Here is a 23,462-nt window from a genome sequence, read left to right on the forward strand (position 1 = left end):
ATTCAGAGCCCGAAGATGTGTGTGTATTCACCTCAGCACTTTTGCAAAAGCTGTCTACTTAGAGACAGCTGTGATTCTTAAAATCTGCATTGTTAATGCGCTTAAATGCCCTATATTGCTAGAATTTTGCAAGAGCCCTACAATGGCTGGCAGTAGGAAAGAGTACATGAAGTGGACCTAGAAAAAGAAAGATGGGTGCTGTGCACATTTCTGACACATACACAGTTTTATCCTTGAAAAGAGAGTGTTAGGTTTTAGTTAATACATTTATTACAGCAGGTCTTTAGTCATTATTGCCATGAAAAAGTTTCCATGAAATTCCACAAAATCCTTTAAGCTATTAGTATTAGTCTTTTATCTTTTTATGGAGTGACACTTTGTTAACTTATGAAATATTTACAGCATTTACAAAAGCAAGAGAATGTCTAATAAAATTTCTTATACTTACAAAATTCATACATTATACTACTGTATTTGAGATGTCTTATTTGGTAGACCAATTAAGCTATGACATAAAATAATTTACAAAGATATATTTAATCTCTCTTAATTCATCAAAAACAAAACCATATTAGCTATAAATAGTCCTTTACAAATCATTGTAAAACACATTAATTGTTTTAACTTGAGCCTTAGCTTTTACAAATATATTTACTAAATGAATTAGTTCAGATAGCAAATAGAACTGTGCATTTAAAATTTCACTTAATACTACAAAACAAAACAACCTGAAAAAGCAAACTGCCTGGTACTTCAAGTAAAAATTTGTAGAACCAGTTTTTATGCACGCTTGGGGCAGGGAGGGGAACCCGACACCATCTAAATGGAAATTCATTAACACAATACTTTCAAGAATACACTCAACACATGTACACCTGGGGCATTTATTTCAAAGAACAGCGCTCTAGCAAACAGCTCAAGCATCCAAGCTGGGTAACCTTCCATTTGTCAGGTGAGCTGGACTGACCAGAGCAATGTTTGCAAAAACATTCAAGCAGCAGGATGCAACTGACATCCCTGAACAGTGCTCTCTTTGGGGTCTGCCACAACCCGAAAATGATTCAGAATTTTAGGCAAGCACATGAAAGAACTTTGAAGAGAAAACTGGCAAAGGAAAAAAAAATCAAATCATATTTCACCGGGCCCCATTCTTTTTTTAAAATATAAAAATAGGCTTCTCTTGAAAATTAGGGGAAAACATTTTATATTCCAAAATTTCCAAATAATGAAAAACTCATCTACATAGCTATTTCTCCTAAATCACCAGTTATGATGGTATAAAAGTTGGCAATTATTTCAACACCTTGCTTTCAGAAAATGCCTAGGAAGCTGAGCTCAGCTTGGTTTTGGCAGTAACACACATCTTCCACATTTGGGTTCATCTTAGATAATCCAAAGCAGCTATTAAGCTGCCTGAGGAAAATCCATTTCCCAAGCATATTTTCTCTATAACTTAAAATAATGCTGTTTCAATTAAGCCCACACAATGCATATTGTATATATAGCATTTCTCCAGAGGTAAATTAAATCTAAATTTGATCTTTCAAAAACTGCTCTTAAAGATGTCAAGATTTTCCAAAACCTCCTCTCGGCTGCTTTCTTCTGATTGCCGTGTGGACACTGTGGTTTTCTTGTAATATGTATTCTAGAAGGCACATATTCAAGAGTTTAAGGTTATGTTAGTTCAAGTTCTACATGGAGGCAAATCTTTTCATCTACTTTGTACAGATGCCCCAAACGAAAGTCAACAAGAGCATCAGCGCAGTGCGGGGCTCCCTCTCAGAAGTGAGTCTGCACATGGGGCATCATTTGTGAAGGACTGGACGGCGACGTCGGGGGATCAGAGAGCTTGGCCGAGTTGGCGAGCTGCAGCTCCTCGAGCCGCTTGATGTACTCGTCGCGCAGGGCCAGAAGCTCCATGTAACGTTGCTCCACAGGGTTGGGCTGCTGGAAAGAACCACAGATGTGAGTCACGCCTTACCCGGCCAGGCTACCAGGACTCACCTGCTGCACATGTCTGCTGTGGCGGTCATGTTCCTTTTTTGTCTTTTTAAGATTCATTCATTTATTATTTTGAGTTGAGGTCTCACTCTGTCACCAGGCTTAAGTGCCGTGACACGACCACTAGTCAGGCAATCCTCCCACCTCAGCCTCCCAAGTAGCTGGGACTACAGGTGTATACCACCATGCCTGGCTAAGTTTTTAATTTCTTGTAGAGGTGAGGTCTTGCCATGCTTCTGAGGCTGGTCTCGAATTCCTGGGCTCAAGTAATCCTACCACCTCAGCCTCCCAAACTGCTGAGCTTACATGTATGAGCCACTGCACCCACCCTAGCTGCCGCTTTCTGAGCAAGTCCTTTCCTCAAGGTCTAACGTAACACAGACTTTCCTTAACTATGACATCACTGACATGTATGGAAAAGTACACAGAGTACTCAAACACACAGCTCTTCAGCACCAAGAAATAACAAACCACACATTTCCTCACGTGTGTCACTATCTTTTGCAAATGATCAACCTAGACACAGCTCCAGTCTCCTGTGTCACCCATCCCCAAGCTCACTGTCCTCTTTCGCTCTGAGGGACAACTTTTCTCAAGTTGGCATGTGGTCTTCCTTCCTGTGCAAATTCATGACACTTTATCTATAAGCGAGTATCTAGAAGCAAAGCACAGTGTGCTTTTATATTTTGTCTGAGTTTACATCCCTGGTACCATTCTGGATTTACCCGTTAGCACTTCCACCTAACATCATGTTTTCTGAATCCGATCCTTGTTGAGTTCCACTGAAAGAAACCGCAAGGCCTCCATGCATTCCTGCACTGGTGGATGACCAGGGAGTTCCAGGTTCCATCTCCTCCAGGCCCACGTGCCAGTGCTGCTCTAAGGAACGTTCCTGGGGCAGAACTGAGTGAGGCAGAGTTGTGGTCTCTTCACTTTCACCAGATGCACATCCTCACGAGAGGATGGGAGCACGGATGACTTTGTTTCTAACGCGAGAGCTATAACATGGTGAATCACGGCAGTTTTCATTTGGCTTGTTCCGCTAGAACATCTTTCCAGATGCAACTGCCCATATGAACACATGGCCAAGAGCAGCAGCTCTGCTATGCTCCAGTCTGGGTGTGAATCTTGGGTGTGTCCTTACTGGCTGCGACACCTAGCCTCCTGTGTGCCTCCACATCCCCATCTGTAAAATGGGAACAAAAACCACCCAGACCCCATGGCACTGCAGCGAGAGTGAAGTGAGTTAATGCGGTCTGTGTTGCTACAAGGCCCAATTCTTTGGTGGGTAACAGGGGATCACCGTTGCTTTATACAAAGGCACAAGTCAGGCTGGGTTGTGATGTGCTTCTCCTCAGTAGGCTAATTTTTAAAACTTTTGCACTGACATTTAGGCCATACACAATACACAAACCTTCAAGTGTTCAGCTCAATGAATCTTTACACGTCTATACTTACACAATCACCACCCACGTCAAGATATACAATGGAACAGCCCAGAAAGTTATGTTTTGAAGTGATCAGGGGACAAGCTTTCTAGAAAGCTTAAGCAATATATGAAGACCTTAAGAAAAAAGCCAGCTGGGCTCGGTGGCTCAGCCTGTAATCCCGTGCCTTTGGGAGGCTGAGGTGAGTGGATCGCCTGAGCCCGCGGGTTCGAGACCCGCCTGGGCAGCGAGACCTCATCTCTACAATAAATCAAAAAATCAGCCGGGCGTGGTAGCGCGCGCCTGTAATTCCGGCTACTCGGAAGGCTGAGGTGGAAGGATCGCCGGAGCCCAGCAGGTGGAGGCTGCGGTGGCTGGGAGCGGCCACTGCACTCCAGTCTGGGCGACAGAGTGAGACCCCAACTCAAAAAAAACAAAAAAACCCCAAAAAAAGCCAAATCTCTAGAAGTGCCTTCCTTTAGTGCACTCAATGGCTTCTAGAACCGTCCTGCCCCTTCTGCGTTAAGCTATTTACTGCTGCTGTGAGTGTCAACAGATGCAGTGAAGACATTGCACCGATGACAGAGGCTGGATCTGAAAGCAGAGGACAATGGTCTTCATCAGAAGCAGACGCCCTCTAGGCCTTCCGTCCAAGGGGAGGGAGTATGAGCCCCGGGGTTTAGGACTGTGGGTTAGTTTCCTGTGGTGGCCCTAACAGATTAACACCAACTTGGGTGGTTTTCCAAACAGCACAACTTTATTCTCTCACAGTTCTGCAGGGCAGAAGCTCAACCTGAGGGTGTCAGCAGGGCCATGTGCCCTCTGGAGACTTTAGGAGAGAATCTTTCCTCACCTCCACCAGCTTCTAGTGGCTCTAGGAGTTCCTTGGCTTGATTGGCATCATCCCAATCTCTGCCTCTGTCTTCACAGGGCTTCTCCCCTCTGGGTCTCAGATCTCCCCTCCCCCCCTTTTTATGAAGACATCTGTCATTGGGTTTAGGGCCTGCCCACCCTAAATATAGGATGGTCTCATCTTGAGAACCTAAACTTAATTACAACTGCAAAGACCCTTTACTCAAATAAGGTCACGGTCACAGGTTCCGGGTGGTTATGTCTTTTTGGGTCATCATTCTATTCACTACAGGCTGCCAAGGAGTGAATTAACTCAAGCCAGGCGCAAATGCAGCAGAGATGTAACTGTGCCCACATTGCTACTGGGATTGCTGCTTTTATTAGTGCTCTGGTTATAAAGGCCTATAGTCTGCAGAAATCTCCTAATCCTGCTCTTTCCACAATCACTGTGGCTTGTAGAGTGTGACTTGGCAGTATGTGGTTTCTATATGGCATTAGAACAGGAATGCTTGGTAGAGCGCCTAACACCCAGTAAGTGCTGTGCGCTGCTTGCTGATAGCCTTTGCCCATTTTTCTCTTTATGAATTTGACTGAGGGCCAGACACCCTTCGAGGTGAACACAAGAGGCCCAAATACCCATCTTCGTGGCCTTTACCTTCCAGCAGGGGGAGACAATGAACATAAGGATCCAGTGAGTTCCACAGTACTTTTCAAGGAGATCAATACCATGGAAGGGTAAAGCAGGGTGAGAGGGTGACACCCTAAACTGGGTGGTGGGAGCGAGCCACACTGAAGGGGCGGCTTTTGGAGAAAGACTTGAGGGAGATGAATGAAGGAGGTGCCCAACAGATATTTCTGTGTTTGAGGACGGGCAGAGAGGCCAGTGTGGATGGAAAAGAGTGTGTGGCAAAGAGGTGCTGGTCAGAGAGGCAAGGGGTGAGGCCTCAGAGGCCACCGTAAGGACTTGGGCCATGACGCTGGGTAAGGTGAGCAGCTACCCGGCCAATTTTGAGTAGTAGAGTGGCATGATCTGCTGTGGCTGCCATGTTGAGAACAGACTGGAAAGAAGCTCGAAGGCTCCTGCTGCCACCCATGGGAGAGGGCAGGCGGCCTAGCCCTTACCAGGTGGTGGTGTGGCTTGCTGAGAAGCGTTCAGACTTCATATATGTTTTGAAGGCAGAGCCTGGCAGACTCTCCCAAAAGGGTAAATGTGTCACCCGGTTAACAGCTACACAGAACGTAGTAGTTCCCAAAAGTATAGCATGAGGCTCCAAAATCCCCAAAGTATAGCATGACAGCTGGAGTTCCTCCTCAGGATTATAAAGTGACTAATTCCTACTTATGCGTTTGGCATAAGTAATTTCTTCATATTTAATAAAAGTACCAAATCTGCTTGTTGGTAGCTCGTCAAATGTAAGCACTGCTCTGTCCATCAATTCTGCTGACTTTTTAAGTCATGGCAAAGGTTGGTGGCTTTTGCTTTTTTTTTTTTTTTTTTGAGTTGGAGTCTCACTCAGTTGCCCAGACTGGAGTGCAGTGGCCGCTTCCGGCCACCGCAGCCTCGACCTGCTGGGCTCCAGTGATCCTTCCGCCTCAGCCTTCCAAGTAGCCGGAATTATAGGCATGCGCTACCATGCCCAGCTGATTTTTTTATTTATTGTAGAGATGAGGTCTCGCTGCCCGGGCGGGTCTCGAACCCGCGGGCTCAGGCAATCCACTCACCTCAGCCTCCCAAAGGCGCGGGATTACAGGCTGAGCCACCGAGCCCGGGGCTTTTGCTTTTTAAAGGCACACTGATGCAGCCTTCTTCGAGGCTAACAGCTCATTATGGGACTGTATATTCCTTTATATCTCTCAACAATACTAGTATACCACAGTGTTGAGAATACCGTGGGGTGTCCCGTCATTGTCTGCATACCTCTGGGTCACACAACTGAAGAATGATTTAACTTTTAAGTGGCTAAGTACATGTTTGGGGGGTGTGCATTCTATAATTTTAAAAGTCCTCCGTGACTTGACTGTAATCTCCATCTATATGAAACAGTGTTCTACATAAGCAGATCTTTAGGGAAGTCTAATGCGCTTAATTCCCATCTTTATTCTTGCATTCATCCCTGTGCATTATAATCACTGGCTTATGCTCCCGGCTGCCCCCACCAGCCTGGGAGCTCCTCGGGGGCAGAGACCGCCTCTTAATCTCTGTGTCCCCTACAGTGCCTGAAGCATGAGAATGCTCGAAATTTGGTTGATAAAAACGCAAGGTGCCCAGGGACATAACACTGTGTGGAGGATACTTCATATTCAGAACATCTATGTAGAAAGGATAAGGTATTGTCTTGTTTGAGAAAATGCCAACAGCTAAGAATATGGACCAATTCCTGTCTCAAAGGCAAAACCTCTACCAGAGAATAAGTATTCCTATCTGGCCCAGTTCCATTTTGCCAAGCTCTATGAGAATAAAGAGGATAAATATATTCTAGTAAATTCTTCTAATGATGTGCTCACCTACTTGACTGGTCACACAATTATCATTATTACTTTTATGTATTCAGAAATAAACAGTGCCACATTCTTTGCATTTCAAGAATTTCTCCAAGTATAAATGGGTGAGTGGAGATTACAGGATTTGGACAGAAACTGTCGATCCTTTCTCATGGCCAAAGTTTAAAAGAAAAGCCACGACAAACGTGGAAAAGGCTTTTTTTTTTTTACAGGACAAACACAGTGCTCATCCATAAAATATTTTTTCATAAGAAAAGGAACATGTCCTCTGTAAAAGCGGTTAGAACCCTGGAAAAATTCCCATTTACTCTCTACTTGCTATTCCAAATGCTAGAACTGCAGCTAAATAAATTCCCTCAATGTGCTTCTCAAATCCCAAACTAAACAAGCGAATATTCTCAGGCCCTGGAATCTGTCACTTTCCGAAAGAATACACATCTCAACCATTATCAAATTGCAAAAGCCTTTCACGTTAACGGCAGAGACCTTGAAATGAGGGTGCCAGCTTGAGACGAGCATTTCCCCAGTGAGAAGGGCACGCACAGGCTGGCGTGTGGCCAACTGCCTGGAAGAACGAACAATCTGAGAGAGAGCCTGCACCAAGGGACGCTGCTGTGGCCAGCCTGCCTCTGCAGGATGAAAGCTGGGGCTCATGCAAGACTGCACTGTGAGAACAGGTAGCTGACCACCCGAACCGCGGGAAAATGTGCAAACCATTACAAAGAGGCGTCACAAATACTGAATATTTATAATTGTAGGACAAATCAATAAACCGAGGTGCTGCTAAGCTTCAGAAACAGGCCGTTTTCCCTCCTGCTTTTGGATGGGGTGAGGATGGGAGAAAGGAAAGCCCAAGTGTGTCTTTAATAAAATGCGGAGTCTTCCACTTCAAAACTCACTGTTCCCCTTTCCACTTGATAAATGGCCAACTAAATGTACTACCCGTGGACGGATCAATTATCTTTATTTTAGGAGGAAAGAGTCTCAGTAAAAAGCACTCTGATGTGAGCTGACCTAGTACATATGCCTGACCCAAAAGGGCGCCAATGTTTTCTTACCTTGACAGGATCATCTCAGCCTAGTCAATGCTGAGGATTTTCTGATGACGTCCATATAACCACCTCGGGAATCCTGGGCTATGACAACTCAAACTTTCTACAGCTTTAAATCATCTCACATTTTATTTATTTATTATTTGAGTGGGGGGGCTCTTACTCTGTCACCTAGGCTGAAGTGCAGTGGTATGATCATGGATCACCACAGCCTTGAATTCCTAATCTCAGGTGATCCTCTGGACTCAGCCTCCTGAGTAGTTGGGACTACAGGCGTGCACTACCATGCCCAGCTAATTTAAAAATTATTTTTGTACAGACAAAGTCCCACTGTGCTGCCTAGGCTGGTCTCAAACTCCTGTGCTCAAGCAATCCTCCCACCTCGGCCTCCCAAAGTGCTGAGATTACAGGCATAAGCCACCGCACCCAGCCCAGCTTATATTTTATAAGAAATTATATCATTCACATTGGCTATGAAAGTCAAGTTTAGCATGAAAACACATAGTTTAGTTATTAAAAACTACTTTAAAGTTCCGTTTAAAAACAAATTTTGTTTTAGGCTGATATTTTTCCTCATAATAGTAAAAAACAAAACAAAACAACAACAAAATACCAAATAACATGATCTATGCCCAGACTTGCTATCTTTTAATAGTGCTGCTTCATTTACCTGTTGCTTGATCCTGGGGTTCCATCTGATGTAGTAATTCACCCAGAGTTCCAAGTGACGCATACTGGCAACTGGATATAAGACTCGATTGATCTCTTTAGTATAGAAAGGGTTTTTGAATGTTTCCTTACTACTGTTTATCAGCGACCATAAAGAAACAGTTCTTTCTGTAACTTTCTATAGAAAGAGAGAGAAAGTCTAAGTTAAAACATGCACATAAACCATTTTGCAGCCTGTGTAATAATTCAGTTCAGTATCAACTTGAATCACACATTTACATTATCCCATAACGCTCAAAAAAGTGTTACAGGCCAATGAATGCTTGATAGCCACTTAGGAATATTTACATAGATAATGGCCTGGCTTGAGAATCACTGTTTCTGCCAGAAGATGGGGCACAGGGTGCTGTACTATTGAATACAATTTGCTGACCTAAGAAGACTATTCCTGGCTAGGTAAAACATTTATGAACAGATAGGGAGTATGTTGTTTTTTTGTTTTTGTTTTTTTTTTTGAGTAGAGGTCTCACTCTGTCGCCCAGGCTGGAGTATAGTGGTACAATCATGGCTCACTGGGGCCCTGACCTCCTGGGCTTAGGCCATCCTTCCGCCTCAGCCTCCCAAGAAGGCTAATTTTTTGATTTTTGGTAGAGACGAGGTCTCGCTATGTTGGCTGGGCTGGTCTCGAACTTCTGGACTCAAGCAGTCCTCTCGCTTCGACCTCCCAAAGTGCCAGGATTATAGGCATGCACACCTGGCCAGTACACTCCTTTTAACTCAGCAGCAAAAAGAAAAATTGTCCTCTCAACAACTTTGTTATTTTTTTTTACTTGTTAGAACTACAAAATCTTAACCTATATCTGATAGTAGGTAATCTGAACATCAATCCTGGTGCTTATATCATGTTAACATCCAGATATTTGAAAACATTTGGATAACTGACTGACTATGCTGAGTTTTCACTTTTAAGCCTGGTGTCCATCATTTCATTGTTTTAAACAAAATTTTGACCATAAACTAGAGGAAAAAAAAAGCTAGGGAAATAACAATGCAAGAATTAAAATTACCAAAGGTGGACTCTGAAACTCTTCCTAGTAATAACTTCAATAAGAAAAGAACAACAAGCTGAAACAAACATGCCAAAAAAAAGTGACTAAAGAACTTCCTTAAGCATATGTATTTCATTAACGTGAATGATAATGACAGCATAATTTTACCTTCCTTTGAATCCACCTAAAACTCCAGTTTTATTTTTCAGATGCCAAAATCTATACTTGTGTTTAGTTGCATGTTACTTAAAAAAAAATTTTATGCATGCACATAATTTAAGAAGCCAAGTAGTCTGACAAGGCTTCTTATGAAAACAAAACAACAACAACAAAAAACCCCAAAGTTCTCTCTCACCTCTATCCCTGAAAGTCAATGTGTTTAATTTCTTTCCCAGCATTATTGAGGTATAATTGGCGAATAAAAATTGTATATATTTAAGGTATACAATGTGATGCTTTTATATATATATACACTGTGAAATACTTACTACAATTAAGCTAATTAAAATATCTGACCCCTTATAGTTACCTTTTTGTAGCAAGAACACTTGAGATCTGCTCTCTCAGCAAATTTCAAGTATATGTCATTATTAACCATAATTACCATACTGTGTATTAGGTATCTAGTACTTATTTATCTTACAACTGAAGTTATTTTTGTTCTAGTCTTTTGACCTACATCTTCCCTTTCCCCCATCCCTTCACAGCCCCTGATAATTACTCTTCTATTCTGTTACTACAGGTCTAAGTTTTCTTAGATTACACACCTAAGCGAGATCACATGATATTTTCCTTTCTATTCCTGGCTTATTTCACTAAGTCGCAAATGACAGGATTTCTTTCTTTTTGTGGCTTAGTAATATTCCATCATGTATAGCTACCACATTTTCTTTATCCATTCATCCATTGGTAGACACGTGTTGGTCCTTATCTTGGCTATTGTGAATAGTGCTGCAATAAACATGGGGGAAGAGATGTCTCTTTGACATGCACCCATCAACCACATATCAGGGTTCTCCTTTCTTCACATCCACAGCAGTACTTACTTCTTGTTATTTTGGTAATAGCCATTCTGATTGGGGTGAGGTGATATCTCATTGTGGTTTTGATTTGCATCTCACTAATGATTAGTAATGAGTATTTTTTTTCATGCACCTCTTGGTCATTTGTATGTTTTCTTTTGAGAAATGTCTACTCAAGTTCTTTGCCCATTTAAAATCAAATTATTTGCTTTTGAGTTCCTTATATATTCTGGATGTTAGCCCTTTGTCAGATACACAGCTTGTATATATTTTCTCCCATTTCTATAGATTGTTTCCTCACTCTGTTGTTTCCCTTGCTGTGCAGAAGATTTTTAGTTTAATGTAATCCCACTTATCTTCCAGTACTATGTTGAAAAGAAGTGGTGAAAGTGGGCATCCCTGTCTTATTCCAGATCTTAGAGGAAAAGCTTTCAGTTTTTCACCATTGAGTATGAGATTAGCTATAAGTTTGTCATACATGGCCTTTATTATGTTAAGGCATATTCCTTTTATACCTAATTTGTTGAGGTTTCTTTTTATCATGAAGGAATGTTGAACTTTATCAAATGCTTTTCTAGAGTCTATTGACTCTAGAAACAGTTGGATCATCTGTTTAAAAAATTCTGCTAATATGCATTATATTATATATGTTGATCCATCCTTGCCTCCCTGAGATGATTGTCACTTGGTCATGGTGAATGAGCTTTCTAATGTGCTGTTGAATTCAGTTTGCTAGTATTTGGCTCAGGATTTTTACATCTATGTTCATCTGAGATACTGAACTACAGTTTTCTTTTTTTTCCAGTGTCCTTGTCTGGTTTTGGTACCAGGGTGATGCTGACCTTACAGAATCAATTTGGAAGAATTGTTTTCTCTTCAATTTTTTGGAATAGTTTGAAAAGGATTGGCATTATTTCTCCTTTACCTGTTTGCTAGAATTCAGCAGTGAAGCCATCAGGTCCTGAGCGTTTCTTTGGTGGGAGTTTTTATTACTGATTCAATTTTGTTACTTGTTATTGGTCTGTTCAGATTTTCTTTTTCTTCATGGTTCAATTTTAGTAGTTGTATATGTCCAGGACCTTATCCTTTTCTTCTGAGTTTTCCAAGTAGTTGGCATATAATTGTCCATAATAATCTCTTCTAATCCTTTGTATTTCTGCGGTATCAGTTGTAATGTTTCCTTTTTCATCTGATTTCATTTAAATTTTTGCTTTCTTTAGCTATTCTAAGTTGAGATTTGTCTATTTTGTTTATCTTTTTCAAAAACCAACACTTTATTTCATTAATCTTGTGTTGTTTTTTAGTCTCTATTTAGTTTATATCTGCTCCCATCTTTTTTTTTTTTTTTTTTTTTTTTGAGTTGGAGTCTCACTCTGTCACCCAGACTGGAACGCAGTGGCTGCTCCCGACCACCGCAGCCTCGACCTGCTGGGCTCCGGCGATCCTTCCGCCTCAGCCTTCCAAGTAGCCGGAATTATAAGCATGTGCTACCACGCCCGGCTGATTGTTTTTTTAAAATTTATTGTAGAGATGAGGTCTCACTGCCCAGGCAGGTCTTGAACCCGCGGGCTCAGGCAATTTACTCACCTCAGCCTCCCAAAGGCGTGGGATTACAGGCTGAGCCACCGAGCCCAGCCCTGCTCCCATCTTTATTTTTCTTTCCTTCTGCTAATTTTGGGTTTAGTTTGTTCTTGCGTTTTTAGTTCCTTGAGGTGTAATATTAGGTGGTTTGAGACCTTTTACATTTTTGATGTAGGCATTTATTGATATAAACTTTCCTCTTTAACTGATTTTGCTATATCCTGTGGGTTTTAGTATGTTGTTTCCATTTTCATCTTTCTCAAGAAGTTTCAAAATTTCCTTTTAAATTCTTCGATTCATTCATTGTTCAGGATTATGTTCATTTCCATGTATTTGTATAGTTTCCAAAGTTTCTGCTGTTATTTTCAGTTTTATTCCATTGTGGTCATAAAAATACTTGATATGATTTCAGTTTTTTGAATTTGTTGAGACTTGTTTCGTGGCTTAACATCTGATTTATTCTGGAGAAAGGTAACTGTGCTGAGGAAAAGAATTTGTATTCTACAGCTGTTGGGTGGAATGTTCTGTCAGGTCTATTTGGTTCAGAGTGTGGTTTACTCCTGATGTTTGTTCATTTTCTGTCTGGATATTCTGTCCATTGCTGAAAGTGGAATGCTGAAGTTCCATACTATTATTTTTTTTTTTTTTTGAGTTGGAGTCTCACTCTGTTGCCCAGGCTGGGGTGCAGTGCATGCTCATGGCCACCCCAGTGTCGACCTGCTGGGCTCCAGTGATTCTTCTGCCTCAGCCTTCCTGCAAGTAGTGGAACTATAAGCACACGCTACCATACTCGGCTAAGTTTTGATTTTTGATTGTAGGGATGAGGTCTTGCCAAGTTGCCTGGGCTGGTCTCGAACCCGTGGGCTCAGGCAATCCACTCACCTCGGCCTCCCAAAGTGCTGGGATTATAGGTTGAGCCACCAAGCCTGGCTGGTTCCCTACTATTATTGTATTGCTACCCCCCCTTGAAACCTAATAATATTTACTTTATATATTTAGGTGCTCTGGTTTTGAGTACATATATACTTATATCCTCTTGCTGAAGTGACCTCTTTATCATTATATAGTGACCTTATATTTGTCTCTCTTTATAGTTTTTGGCTTAAAGTCTATTTTATCTCATATAAGTATAGCTACTCTCCCGCTCGTTTGGTTTCCATTTGCATGAAATCACATTTTTTATCCCTTCACGGTCAGGCTATGTGTGTCTTTACCAGTGGAGTGTGTTTCTTGTAGGCAGCACTTACATGGGTCTTATTTTTTTTAGCACCTATTCATTCAATCTATATATTTTAATTGGGGGAATTTAATACATTTACAATCAAGGTTATTATTGATAGGTGAGAATTTACTCCTGCCCTTTAAACAATTGTTTTCTGGTTGTTTTGTATATCCTTTGTTCCTTTATTTCTCTCTTATTGTTTATCTTCATGGTTTCGCAGTTTTCTGTATTGACAAGCTTTGATTCCTTTCTCTTTCTCATTTGTGTATCTGCTGTCACTTTTTTCTCTGTGGTTACCATGGGGCTTACATAAAAACTTATATTTACAGTAGACTTTTTACAGCTGATAACAATTTTGGTTACATAAAAATACTCTAGACTTTTGCCCTCCCACCATGATTTATAATTTGGTTAAAACTGTATGCTCCTTAAAATCTTATGGTAGCTATATTTATCACCAACCATTTTGACTTTTAAACCTCATTCTAGAGAAGTTTATGTACTACCATTACATTAATGGAATAGTCTGAGTTTGTGAATTTACCTCTGTTGTTTCTGAGTTTGATTTTGAATTTATCTCTATCAGTTTTATATTTTCACGTTTTTATGATGGTAGTTACTGTCCTTTTGTTTCTAGTTGTAGCACTCTCTTAAGCATCTCTTTTAAGGCTGCCCTCAGGTGATAAATTCCCTCAGTTTTTGCTTGTCCAGAAAAGACTATTTCTTCTGTTTCTGAAGGCCTAGAATAGTATTCTTGGCTGGCAGTTTTTTTTTCTTTGAGCACTTTGAATGCATCATCCCATTCTCTCCTGGCTTTCAAGGTTTCTGCTAAGAAATCTGCTGGATAGTCTAAAGAGGATTCCTTCATATGTGGCTCGATACTTTTCTCTTGCTGTTCTTTTGAATTCTCTCTGTCTTTGACTTTCGACAGTTCGACTATAATGTGCCTTAGAGAGGACCTGTTTTGGGCTGAAGCTATTTGGGGTCATTGAGCTTTCTGGATCTGGGTGTCCACCATCACTCTCCCAAGATGTGGGAAATGTTCAGCTATTATGTTCTGTGAGTCCCATAGGAATTCTACATTCTTTCTTCTTCTTTTTTTTTTTTGGACTGGGTTATTTCAAAAGACCTGTCTTTGTGTTCAAAAATATTTTTTCTGCTTGACTTAGTCTGTTGTTGAACTTTTCATTTGTGTGTTTAATTCACTAAATTTTTCAGCCCTATGATTTGCTTGGTTCTTTTTATCATATCTAATCTCTTTGCCGAATTTCTTATTCAGATCATGACTTGTTCTCCTTTCACTGAATTACCTATCTGTATTCTCTTATATCTTGCTGAATTTCCTTACAATCATTATTTTGAATTCCTTTCAGGTATTTAATAGATTTTTATTTGGGGTCTGTTAATGGAAAATTGAGTTTCTTTGGAGGTGTCATGTTTCCTTGCTTTTTCATGTTTCCTGTGTCCCTATGTTGATATTTGCACATCTGGTGGAAGAGTAACCTCTTCCAATTTTATGGAGTAGCTTTCATGGGGAAAGACTTTTTTCTGTAGATGGATCCTAGGGCATCGGTTGGGTAGGGTGCTTTGGCTTTGGTTCTGGATGGGCACAAAAGTGTAGTTTCCATGTCATTTGTTTTAGCTGTAGTCAATGTCAGTGTTATTTGCAAGTACCTCAGTGGTCTAGGCTGTGGGTGTTTGTATAAGGAGTGGCACACCTATGTAGGTGGGGCTGCTGAGTGAGGTGGTCCTCAGGCCCTTGGGGGTGCGCACGAAGCACAGTGGTTCTGCTGGTCATGGGGGAAGCTTCCCCATTGTATAGGACCATCTGCCCTTGGGGTGAAGGGTACCATGTGGCCTCAGGTACTGAGGTCACAGTTGCTCTGCTGGGTCTAGGCTCCGAGTAGCTGGGTCATGGTGTTCCAGCCACTTTTGCCAGCATGGTAGAATGATGGCAGGGCCTCAGTGACAAGGAGATGCAGTGGCTAATTGCCCCGAGAGCAGAATGCACTCTAGCAGTGGTACCAGTTTCAAGATGGTATTATGCCATAGCAGCTTGTGTAAAGAGGGGTGGGGACGCAACATGCTTCTTCTCTGAAGCAATGAAAACACAAGGACTCCAGGCAGCTTCCTAAACCGGGCTCAGGGTCTGAGAAGACTGTAGGACTCTCCTGTAGCAATGCCTGCAGGGGTCCATCGTGGTAATAGGGGCTCCTGGGGATCCTGCTTACCTTTTCCCTGCAGTAAGACTTCCCTCCTGGCTTTGAGCTGATCCCAGCCAGGAAGACAGGGTCACAGAGGCAGGGTGCTTTGTTCCCTTCTCTAATGCTGTCATCGTTAATTTCTGTACTTTAAAGGGTTTCTGTCACTCCCTTGTTGTATTCTAGTATTCTCCTTCAACACTCTAGTCAAAGTATAGTTGTTTATTTGTTGTTTTGATCCTTTTTTGTGAGGCGGATAAGTGTTAGGTACCTCTAGTCAGGCATCTGGCTGATATCATCTGATAATTCTGCATTTAGCTTTCTGGGGAACCACCAAATCATTTTTCATAGTGGGTACCCCATTTTATATCACCACTAGCAATTTATGAGGGCTCCATTTTCTCCCCTCATCCTTGCCAACAGAGATGGGTCTTTCATGCTCCCACGTGGATGCTAAGGACCCAGTTCCAGAACACTGGAAGCCAAGTGAGGGAAGAGAGATGGCACTGTCACAGGCAGCACTTCTAGAGTCCTCAGCTTCAGAGAAGAATGAGGGAATCTGGGTAGCTTATTCTAAACAGAACCTCAAATCACCATCCCCCTTCAGCTCAGATACCTGGTAGAGTTTATCCCAGAGTCCTCTGGGCTTCCTACAATACAAAGTGGGCGGTTCTTGGCTTCTCCACTGTTGGTATGAGTTGGTTTTCTCAAGCTATCTTATTTACCACTTATCTCCCGGCTTTCCAACTTCAAAACGTTTGTTGCTATGTTTCCTTTCCCATTTTCTCTGTTATGAGCTTATGCCCTTTAAAAAATTCTTTTTATTTCATGGCAGACTAGATACATTTTGGCGAGCCTTTACAAGGAAAGATTTGTGTTTATACGCACCTGTCTTTCTCGAGCGGATTCACAGTTGAATAAGAAAGTACCAAATCGGCAACTATACAGGTGATCCAAAATCATAATCAAAAGTCGCTCGTTGAATTCAAAAGCTGTAGGGAACTAAATGAAAACAAACCAGTACACAAAACATGGAAAACTGGGATGGATCTCTTCTAAAAGTAAAAAGATGCATTGTAAACGTGAATAAATGTGGCCACATCATAGGGCTGTAGGAAGGATGCAGAGGCTGCAATCTGCACAACTTAGAGCTCATTATCTGTCACTTTACATAAGACTGCAAAATTTTAATAATTGTTAAGTAAAGGAAAAAGGAGGCAGAGGAGGTAAACAGGCCAGTTTTCTGGGTTCTCCTGAATGTACAGGGTAGTATATTTGAATTAGCAGACATGACCATACACAAGTGCCAGTGTAGAATGTGTGTAAAAGACTACTTGGAGCCGGGCTCGGTGGCTCAGCCTGTAATCCCGCGCCTTTGGGAGGCTGAGGTGAGTGGATTGCCTGAGCCCGCGGGTTCGAGACCCGCCTGGGCAGCGAGGCTTCATCTCTACAATAAATCAAAAAATCAGCCAGGCGTGGTAGTGCATGCCTGTAATTCCGGCTACTCGGAAGGCTGAGGCGGAAGGATCGCCGGAGCCCGGCAGGTCGAGGCTGCGGTGGCCGGGAGCGGCCACTGCACTCCAGTCTGGGCGACCGAGTGAGACTCCAACTCAAAAAAAAAAAAAAGACTACTTGGTATAGTCAATTCCATTGTTCTTCCATTACTAGAGATAATAGAGTTAAACATTTAATTTTTAAAACTCTGTTATGGGAAAATTCAGACATATAAATAGTGGCAGGAATAAAAAAGTCAACTCCCATGTATCTATCACTTGGCTTCAACAGTTATTCGTACAGGGCCGGTCTTGTTTCATCTCTGTTTCTACCCTGTATTATTTTAGGGGCAAATCCCAGATATTATAGTAAAATACTTAATTTAAACATTAGGTCGAATGTCTTTTCATCCCACATATTCCTTACCTGCTTTGACATTTGCCATACACAATCAATAAACTGGAGAAAAATAGGAGAGCGGTCAGCATCGGTGTGGTTTTTATCACCATGACCTATTCTCTGAAATGAGTTAATGAAGATAATTTGTTTTAATTCATGGGTTAAAAACAGAGAAAGCGTATAATCCACAAAACATGACAATGCAACTCAGCAATCTGCCTTCTAAATGTCAAGTTTTACAAAGAGTAAATGGTGTATCTTTCCATGACAATATACAAATAACATTAGGTTTCAAAATAATGGAATTAAATATACAAATTCTGTTAACTGTCAATAAAACATGGCAAAGTATCATCATCATAGGTGATTGTTGCAATTCTTCACACCATTAGAATTCTGTACAAATCCAGAACAGCTATAGGGAACAGACTGGATTTTCCTATGCAGTATGTAAGAATACACAGTATTACCAATATGCCCAGAGTAGTTCTTTTAGTTGAAAAAGGAACAATCCTAAAGTTTCAAGGCTTGCAATCATGTCAAAAAAGTATGATTATCAGAATTCAACGTTTTCTCTCTTAAAAAACAGACAAAACAAGCCGGGCTCGGTGGCTCAGCCTGTAATCCCGCGCCTGAGCCTGTGGGTTTGAGACCCACCTGGGCAACTTGGCGAGACCTCATCTCTACAATAAATCAAAAATTAGCCAGGTGTGGTAGCGCACGCCTGTAGCTCCAGCTACTTGGAAGGCTGAGGCGGAAGGATCGCCGGAGCCCAGCAGGTCGAGGCTGCGGTGGCTGGGCGCGGCCACTGCACTCCAGTCTGGGTGACAGAGTGAGACTCCAACTCAAAACAAAACAAAAAACAAAACAAAACAAATCACACTATGTATTCATTTACTAAATACTGATTCTTTCTACTTGAAAATGTTGTTCACACAAATTATGAAATTAGGATGAAGGCTAAAAGGCGGCAGTATTTCTCCAAGTGTGGGCTCTGAGTCCCCTGAGAATCACTGGGGAGCTGGCTAAGAATGCTCATTCAAAGAGCATCTGGAAACAAGAACTGGAAGATAAATCTTAACAGGGTCTCCTGATGGTTTCATCTTTACAACTGTTTTCAGGGGTTATTTTTAACCCTTTGCACTTGGCTGTTCTCTCTGAGGGGACATTGCAAATCCAGCAAACCACTCAGATGTCCCCATTCAGGGGACATAAAGAGATCGCTGGTGATTATACAGGACAACCTTATGGCAGTGTAGATTTTTCAAAAACGTGTTTCTTTGAAGTTTTCATCTGAATTGCATGAAAAAAGCAAATAAAGAGATAGAATATACAATGAGATACATGTAAAAAAAATAATTAGCTGGTGCTATGTAGAAAGAGAATGTGTGAAGTGCTTTCACAGTGGTGCACAGACTGAACGATAAATTATATATTATTAATGTGGGAGGAAGAAAACGAGATTGCATTGTCTGCTTGAATAGAAAAACACTGGGTGAAAGACGTCCAACAAATTACTATTGCACAACATGTATCAATGAACCTGTAATGCATGTCAGTGACTGTTTCACACGTTTCCACATGTCAGAAAAACGTAAGATATAAAATTTTGGTTTTTGTCATAAATAAGTTCCTCAATGTCCAAAATTCCATTATAAGCCAAATATCATTACAGTAAAATAACTGGCTCCAATGCTATACTATTTAATATGAAGTGATTCATTTGCTGGTAAGTGATCCGTGAGATGTCTCTGAGGGCAAAGGGTTAAAAATTATTCACTTTTTAATTGACGTAAATTTGTATGCGTTTACTGCATACAACATGTTTTGAAGTATATATACATCATGGAATGACTAAATATATCTAATTAGCATATGCATTTGCCTCTCATAGCTATCATTTTTGTGGGGAGAATACTTAACATCCACTTTCTTAGCATTTCTCAAGAATACAAAATATTTTTAACTGTAGTCATCATGTTGTACAATAGATCTCTTGAAGTTATTCATCTCTTGATTTGAAAAATGCGTATCAGAGAATAATAATAAAAAGCCTCAAATAAAAGTCTAGCATTTCTGTAAGGTATATTTGGCTCTAACAGTCATAATATTACTTGAGAAAAATTGTCATCCTATCTTCCCTCTTTTGTGAAATTTCAATTTACACATTCCTATGCAGACTCTTTGTATTACTTTCAAGTGAAACTGTAAATAGTGAAGATGGATAAATATGTCTCCTAAAAAGGCATCACACATTTTCAAACCTGTAAAGTGGTTTTTATTACACGCCTCAGATTTCCATTTTAACAGTGAAAACGTGGTTTAGCAACTAGTTTTTTAATCCCAACTGATGTATTTTTAGAAATTAGCGTTATTATTTACTTACAGATGCAAATTTATGTCCAAAACTTATCCATTCTTTTTGTATCAGTATTTCAAACCCTTCAATGCTCCTGTAGAAGCTGTCCAACATCAGCATGGCCAGGGATGTCAGCTGGGCGGTCCTGTCCCATCCGTCACTGCAATGCACCAGCACTGAGCTCTTTCCTGAAGAAACTTTGTCTGCAACTTGAATGGCTCCTGTCAGGACAAGCTGATAAAAAAAAAAAAAAAGTCAGTCAGTAGGGAGCTATAAGATGCTGCTTAAGTTTAAATGTATAGTTTTTAAACCTAATAAAAACCCTGCCTTAGAATACCAATTAATGTCTAGAACAGAAAGATTTATAGAATGAAACACTAGGAGCTAGCTGCGGGATTGGTTGATCTTCCTCTACAGACGGTGCATTTGAACGAGCCTACGTATTAAAAAACAACAACAACAGCAGCAACAACAACAAATCAGACAAACCAAAAGCCAACCTGCATTTCAAATTTATGTTCATGGATGTGATTGTGATAGTGTGTTAGGGCTGTCATAACAAAGCACTACAAACTGGGTGGCTTAAACAACACACATTTATCATTTCACAGTTCTGGAGACGAGACTACAAGTTTCAGATCAAGGTATTGGCAGGGCCATGCTAACCTCGGAAGGAGCTACGCAGGGATCCATCCCAGGCCTCTCTCCTAGCTTCCAGGAGCTCCTTGCCTTGTGGTAGTCTCCATGTGTCTCTGCGTTCAGATTTCTTATTTTTATAAGAACATCGGTCATATCAAAGTAGAGGTCTATGCTACTCCAATATAGCTTCATCTTAATTACTTCTGCAAAGACCTTATTTCCAAATAAGGTCACTCTCTGAGGTACTAGGGGTCAGGACTTCAATATATAAATTTTGGGGAGGACAAAATTCAACCCATGACAACAATCACTTTCAGAAAACTCATTGGCCCAAAGGCCCCTCTAGACTGTAAAGGTTTGGTATGATAAACCTTTGTCAGTTTAGCCTTTAAACTGACAAAATATCAACTCTTATTTGACTTGTAAATAGCAAAATACTAAAGATAAAAATTTCAATAAAAATCTGAGACTAGAAGTACAAGGAAATTTATGTATATGCTGAATTACTGTTATGATGTCATTTTTTGATGACTCAGGTATAGAGATATACTTTATAAACCATAGAATTTACCCATCATAAATATGAGATCAATAAGGTTTAGTAAATTTATATAGTTGTGCAACCATCATCATAATCCAATTGTAGAATCATCCCATCACCCAAAAAGTTTCCTTCTGCCATCTGAGGTCAATCCCTGCTCCCATCTTTAGCCCCAGGCAACCACTGATTTGCTTCCTGTTCTATAGTTTGCCTTTAATAGAAATTTTATGTAAATAGAATCATGCAATAGGTGGTCTTCTGTGGCTGGCTTCTTTCATTTAACATCATGTTTTCAGGGTTCATCTATGTTGTAGCGTGGATCAGTACTTCATTTCTTTTTATGGTCCAATACCATTCCATTGTATGGATAGACCTTATGTTGCTTGTTCATTTGTCAGCTGATAGACACTTGGTTGTTTCTAGCATTGGTTCCTATAGATAGTGCTGCTGTGAACTTTTATGTTCATGTTTTTGAAGAGACACAGTGTTTTTATTTTGATTAGATAAGTATCTAGAGTGAAATGGTTAAATAATATGTTTAATTTTTTTGTAGTCAATATTTTTATGATGATATTGTGGGGTACAGTTAAGGGTTAGGTAAACAAATATGCTTCATTCAGGCACCCCTGTTGATAAGAGTTGTCTCCCCAGTTATGTTTAATTTTTAAAGAAATTGTCGGCCAGGCGCCGTGGCTCATGTCTGTAATCCTAGTACTTTAAGGAAAGCCAAGGCTGAGGATTATTTGAGCCCAGGAATTCAAGCCCAGCCTAGGCAACATAGCAAGACTTCATCTCTAAAAAAATTGAAAGAAAAAAAATAAGCCAGGCAGGGTGGTGCATGCCTGTAGTCTCAGCTACTTAGGAGGCATTTAAGCCCAGGAGGCCAGGGCTGCAGTGAGCTGTGATCTTGACACTGCACTACAGTTTGGGTAACAGAGTGAGACGCTGACTCAAAAAAAAAAAAAAAAAAAAAAAGAAATCATCAAACTATTTCTTTCTTTTTTAAAATTCCCACCCACCCCCCCAAACTATTTTTAAAGTAGTTGTACAATTTCATATTCCCACAGTGTATGAGGGTTTTGTCTTTTCATGGGCTTTTTCAAACATTTGCATATATTATATAATTTTCAGCTGATTATTAAAAGTCTTGTCCCATGGAGCTCTCAAAATTCTAACAGTCAAGCAGCAGATATGTATTAGGGTCATTTTATCTAATTCAAGGAAATTCAAATTCTCATGTATTTTAATTAATTCAAGAAGAAGTTGGACCAAGTGAAAGATCTGATTCATAGACAATTTAAAAAGAAATGTAACTTTGCTAGTTTTATATCAACAGTAACTACAGATAAGTGGATAAATTAGTGCCAAGAAGGAAAGGTTAGGGGACCTCAGGATGGGACCGGCACATCAATTACTTGTACAAAACTCATTACTCCTCAAATGACAAGAACAGTTTATTTCTTGAAGCATTTTAAGTACTCCCCTTGAAATCCTGTTTACAATTTTAATTTGAGGTACTTCTGAAGAAGGAGTTGTTGAGAAGCAATGGTAATATACTAGATCACTTGAGTTCAATTTAATGAAGTTGGGGCTCTAATGCATTCTTACAGAGGGCAACCCTCGTTCCAGATACTTCTCTTACTTACAATAAGAAAGGAACTCGATTTCAGGCAATTATTCTGTAAAATATTAGCTGTTTTCCAATTAAGTATGAACTCCCACAATCACTTCTGACAGGAACAGCTATAATTATCTAATAAAAATAAATCAGAGTTTTTTAAAAAAACACATCACTGAAAAGTCTAAAATAATCAGATCGACTTGTTGTTGAAGAGAAGAAACAGCAGCCGTAAAGCAGTATGATCAAGAGCACTGGTTGTATGGCCAAAGGCTTGGGCTTGAAACTGCACTCTCCTACATTTGATATCTCATACTTGGGGCCAATGGAGTAATCATGGTTTCTTTCTCTCTAATATGAGGAGAGGGGTAGTATCCTCACAAGCTTGTCTTGGACTAAAAGATAATCCCATAAAATGCCGACATTGAGCATATAGTCAGTAAAGGCTAGTTGTTGGATAGCTGCCATCAAAGAAACCCAAATATGTCAAGCAAAAAAAGGAAGGCCTATAGGGGAAGTGTGTCGAAAGGGACAAAGACGAAATGTAAGCTTCAGACACCAACTTCATTAAATTAAGCTCAAGTGATCTAGTCTATTACCACTGCTTCTCAACAGCCCTTTCTTCAGAAGTACCTCAAATTAAAATTGTAAACAGGATTTCAAGGAGAGTACTTAAAATGCTTCAAGAAATAAACTGCTCTCATCATCTGAGGAGTAATGAGTTTCGTACAAGTAATTGATGTGCCAGCCATCAGAAAAGGACCACAGATTCCTTCTTCCACCCTCTTGGGGATCTGTCAGTGGACTGGAAGAGGACTTGGGAGGCATGCTAAG

At 40.6% G+C, this 23,462-nt stretch overlaps 1 protein-coding gene across 3 annotated transcripts in view; it reads right to left on the minus strand.

The window, feature by feature from the left end:
* Nucleotides 1-247: 247 nt before the first annotated feature.
* MTM1 (myotubularin 1) overlaps nt 248-23,462 on the minus strand; it is a 103,163-nt gene continuing 79,948 nt past the window's right edge. For all 3 annotated transcript variants that reach the window (XM_008059790.2, XM_008059793.2, XM_008059792.2), the window contains 5 exons: nt 19,858-20,064; nt 17,499-17,591; nt 16,467-16,580; nt 8,505-8,681; nt 248-1,947 (listed from right to left, as the gene is read on the minus strand). In XM_008059790.2, the coding sequence (XP_008057981.1) occupies nt 1,780-1,947; nt 8,505-8,681; nt 16,467-16,580; nt 17,499-17,591; nt 19,858-20,064 (759 nt within the window). In that variant the 3' untranslated portion in view covers nt 248-1,779. The remainder of the gene's footprint in view (nt 1,948-8,504; nt 8,682-16,466; nt 16,581-17,498; nt 17,592-19,857; nt 20,065-23,462) is intronic.

This window comes from Carlito syrichta, unplaced genomic scaffold (genome assembly GCF_000164805.1).
Source record: "Carlito syrichta isolate Samal-C Ts95f unplaced genomic scaffold, Tarsius_syrichta-2.0.1 Scaffold304364, whole genome shotgun sequence".
NCBI lineage: Eukaryota > Metazoa > Chordata > Mammalia > Primates > Tarsiidae > Carlito > Carlito syrichta.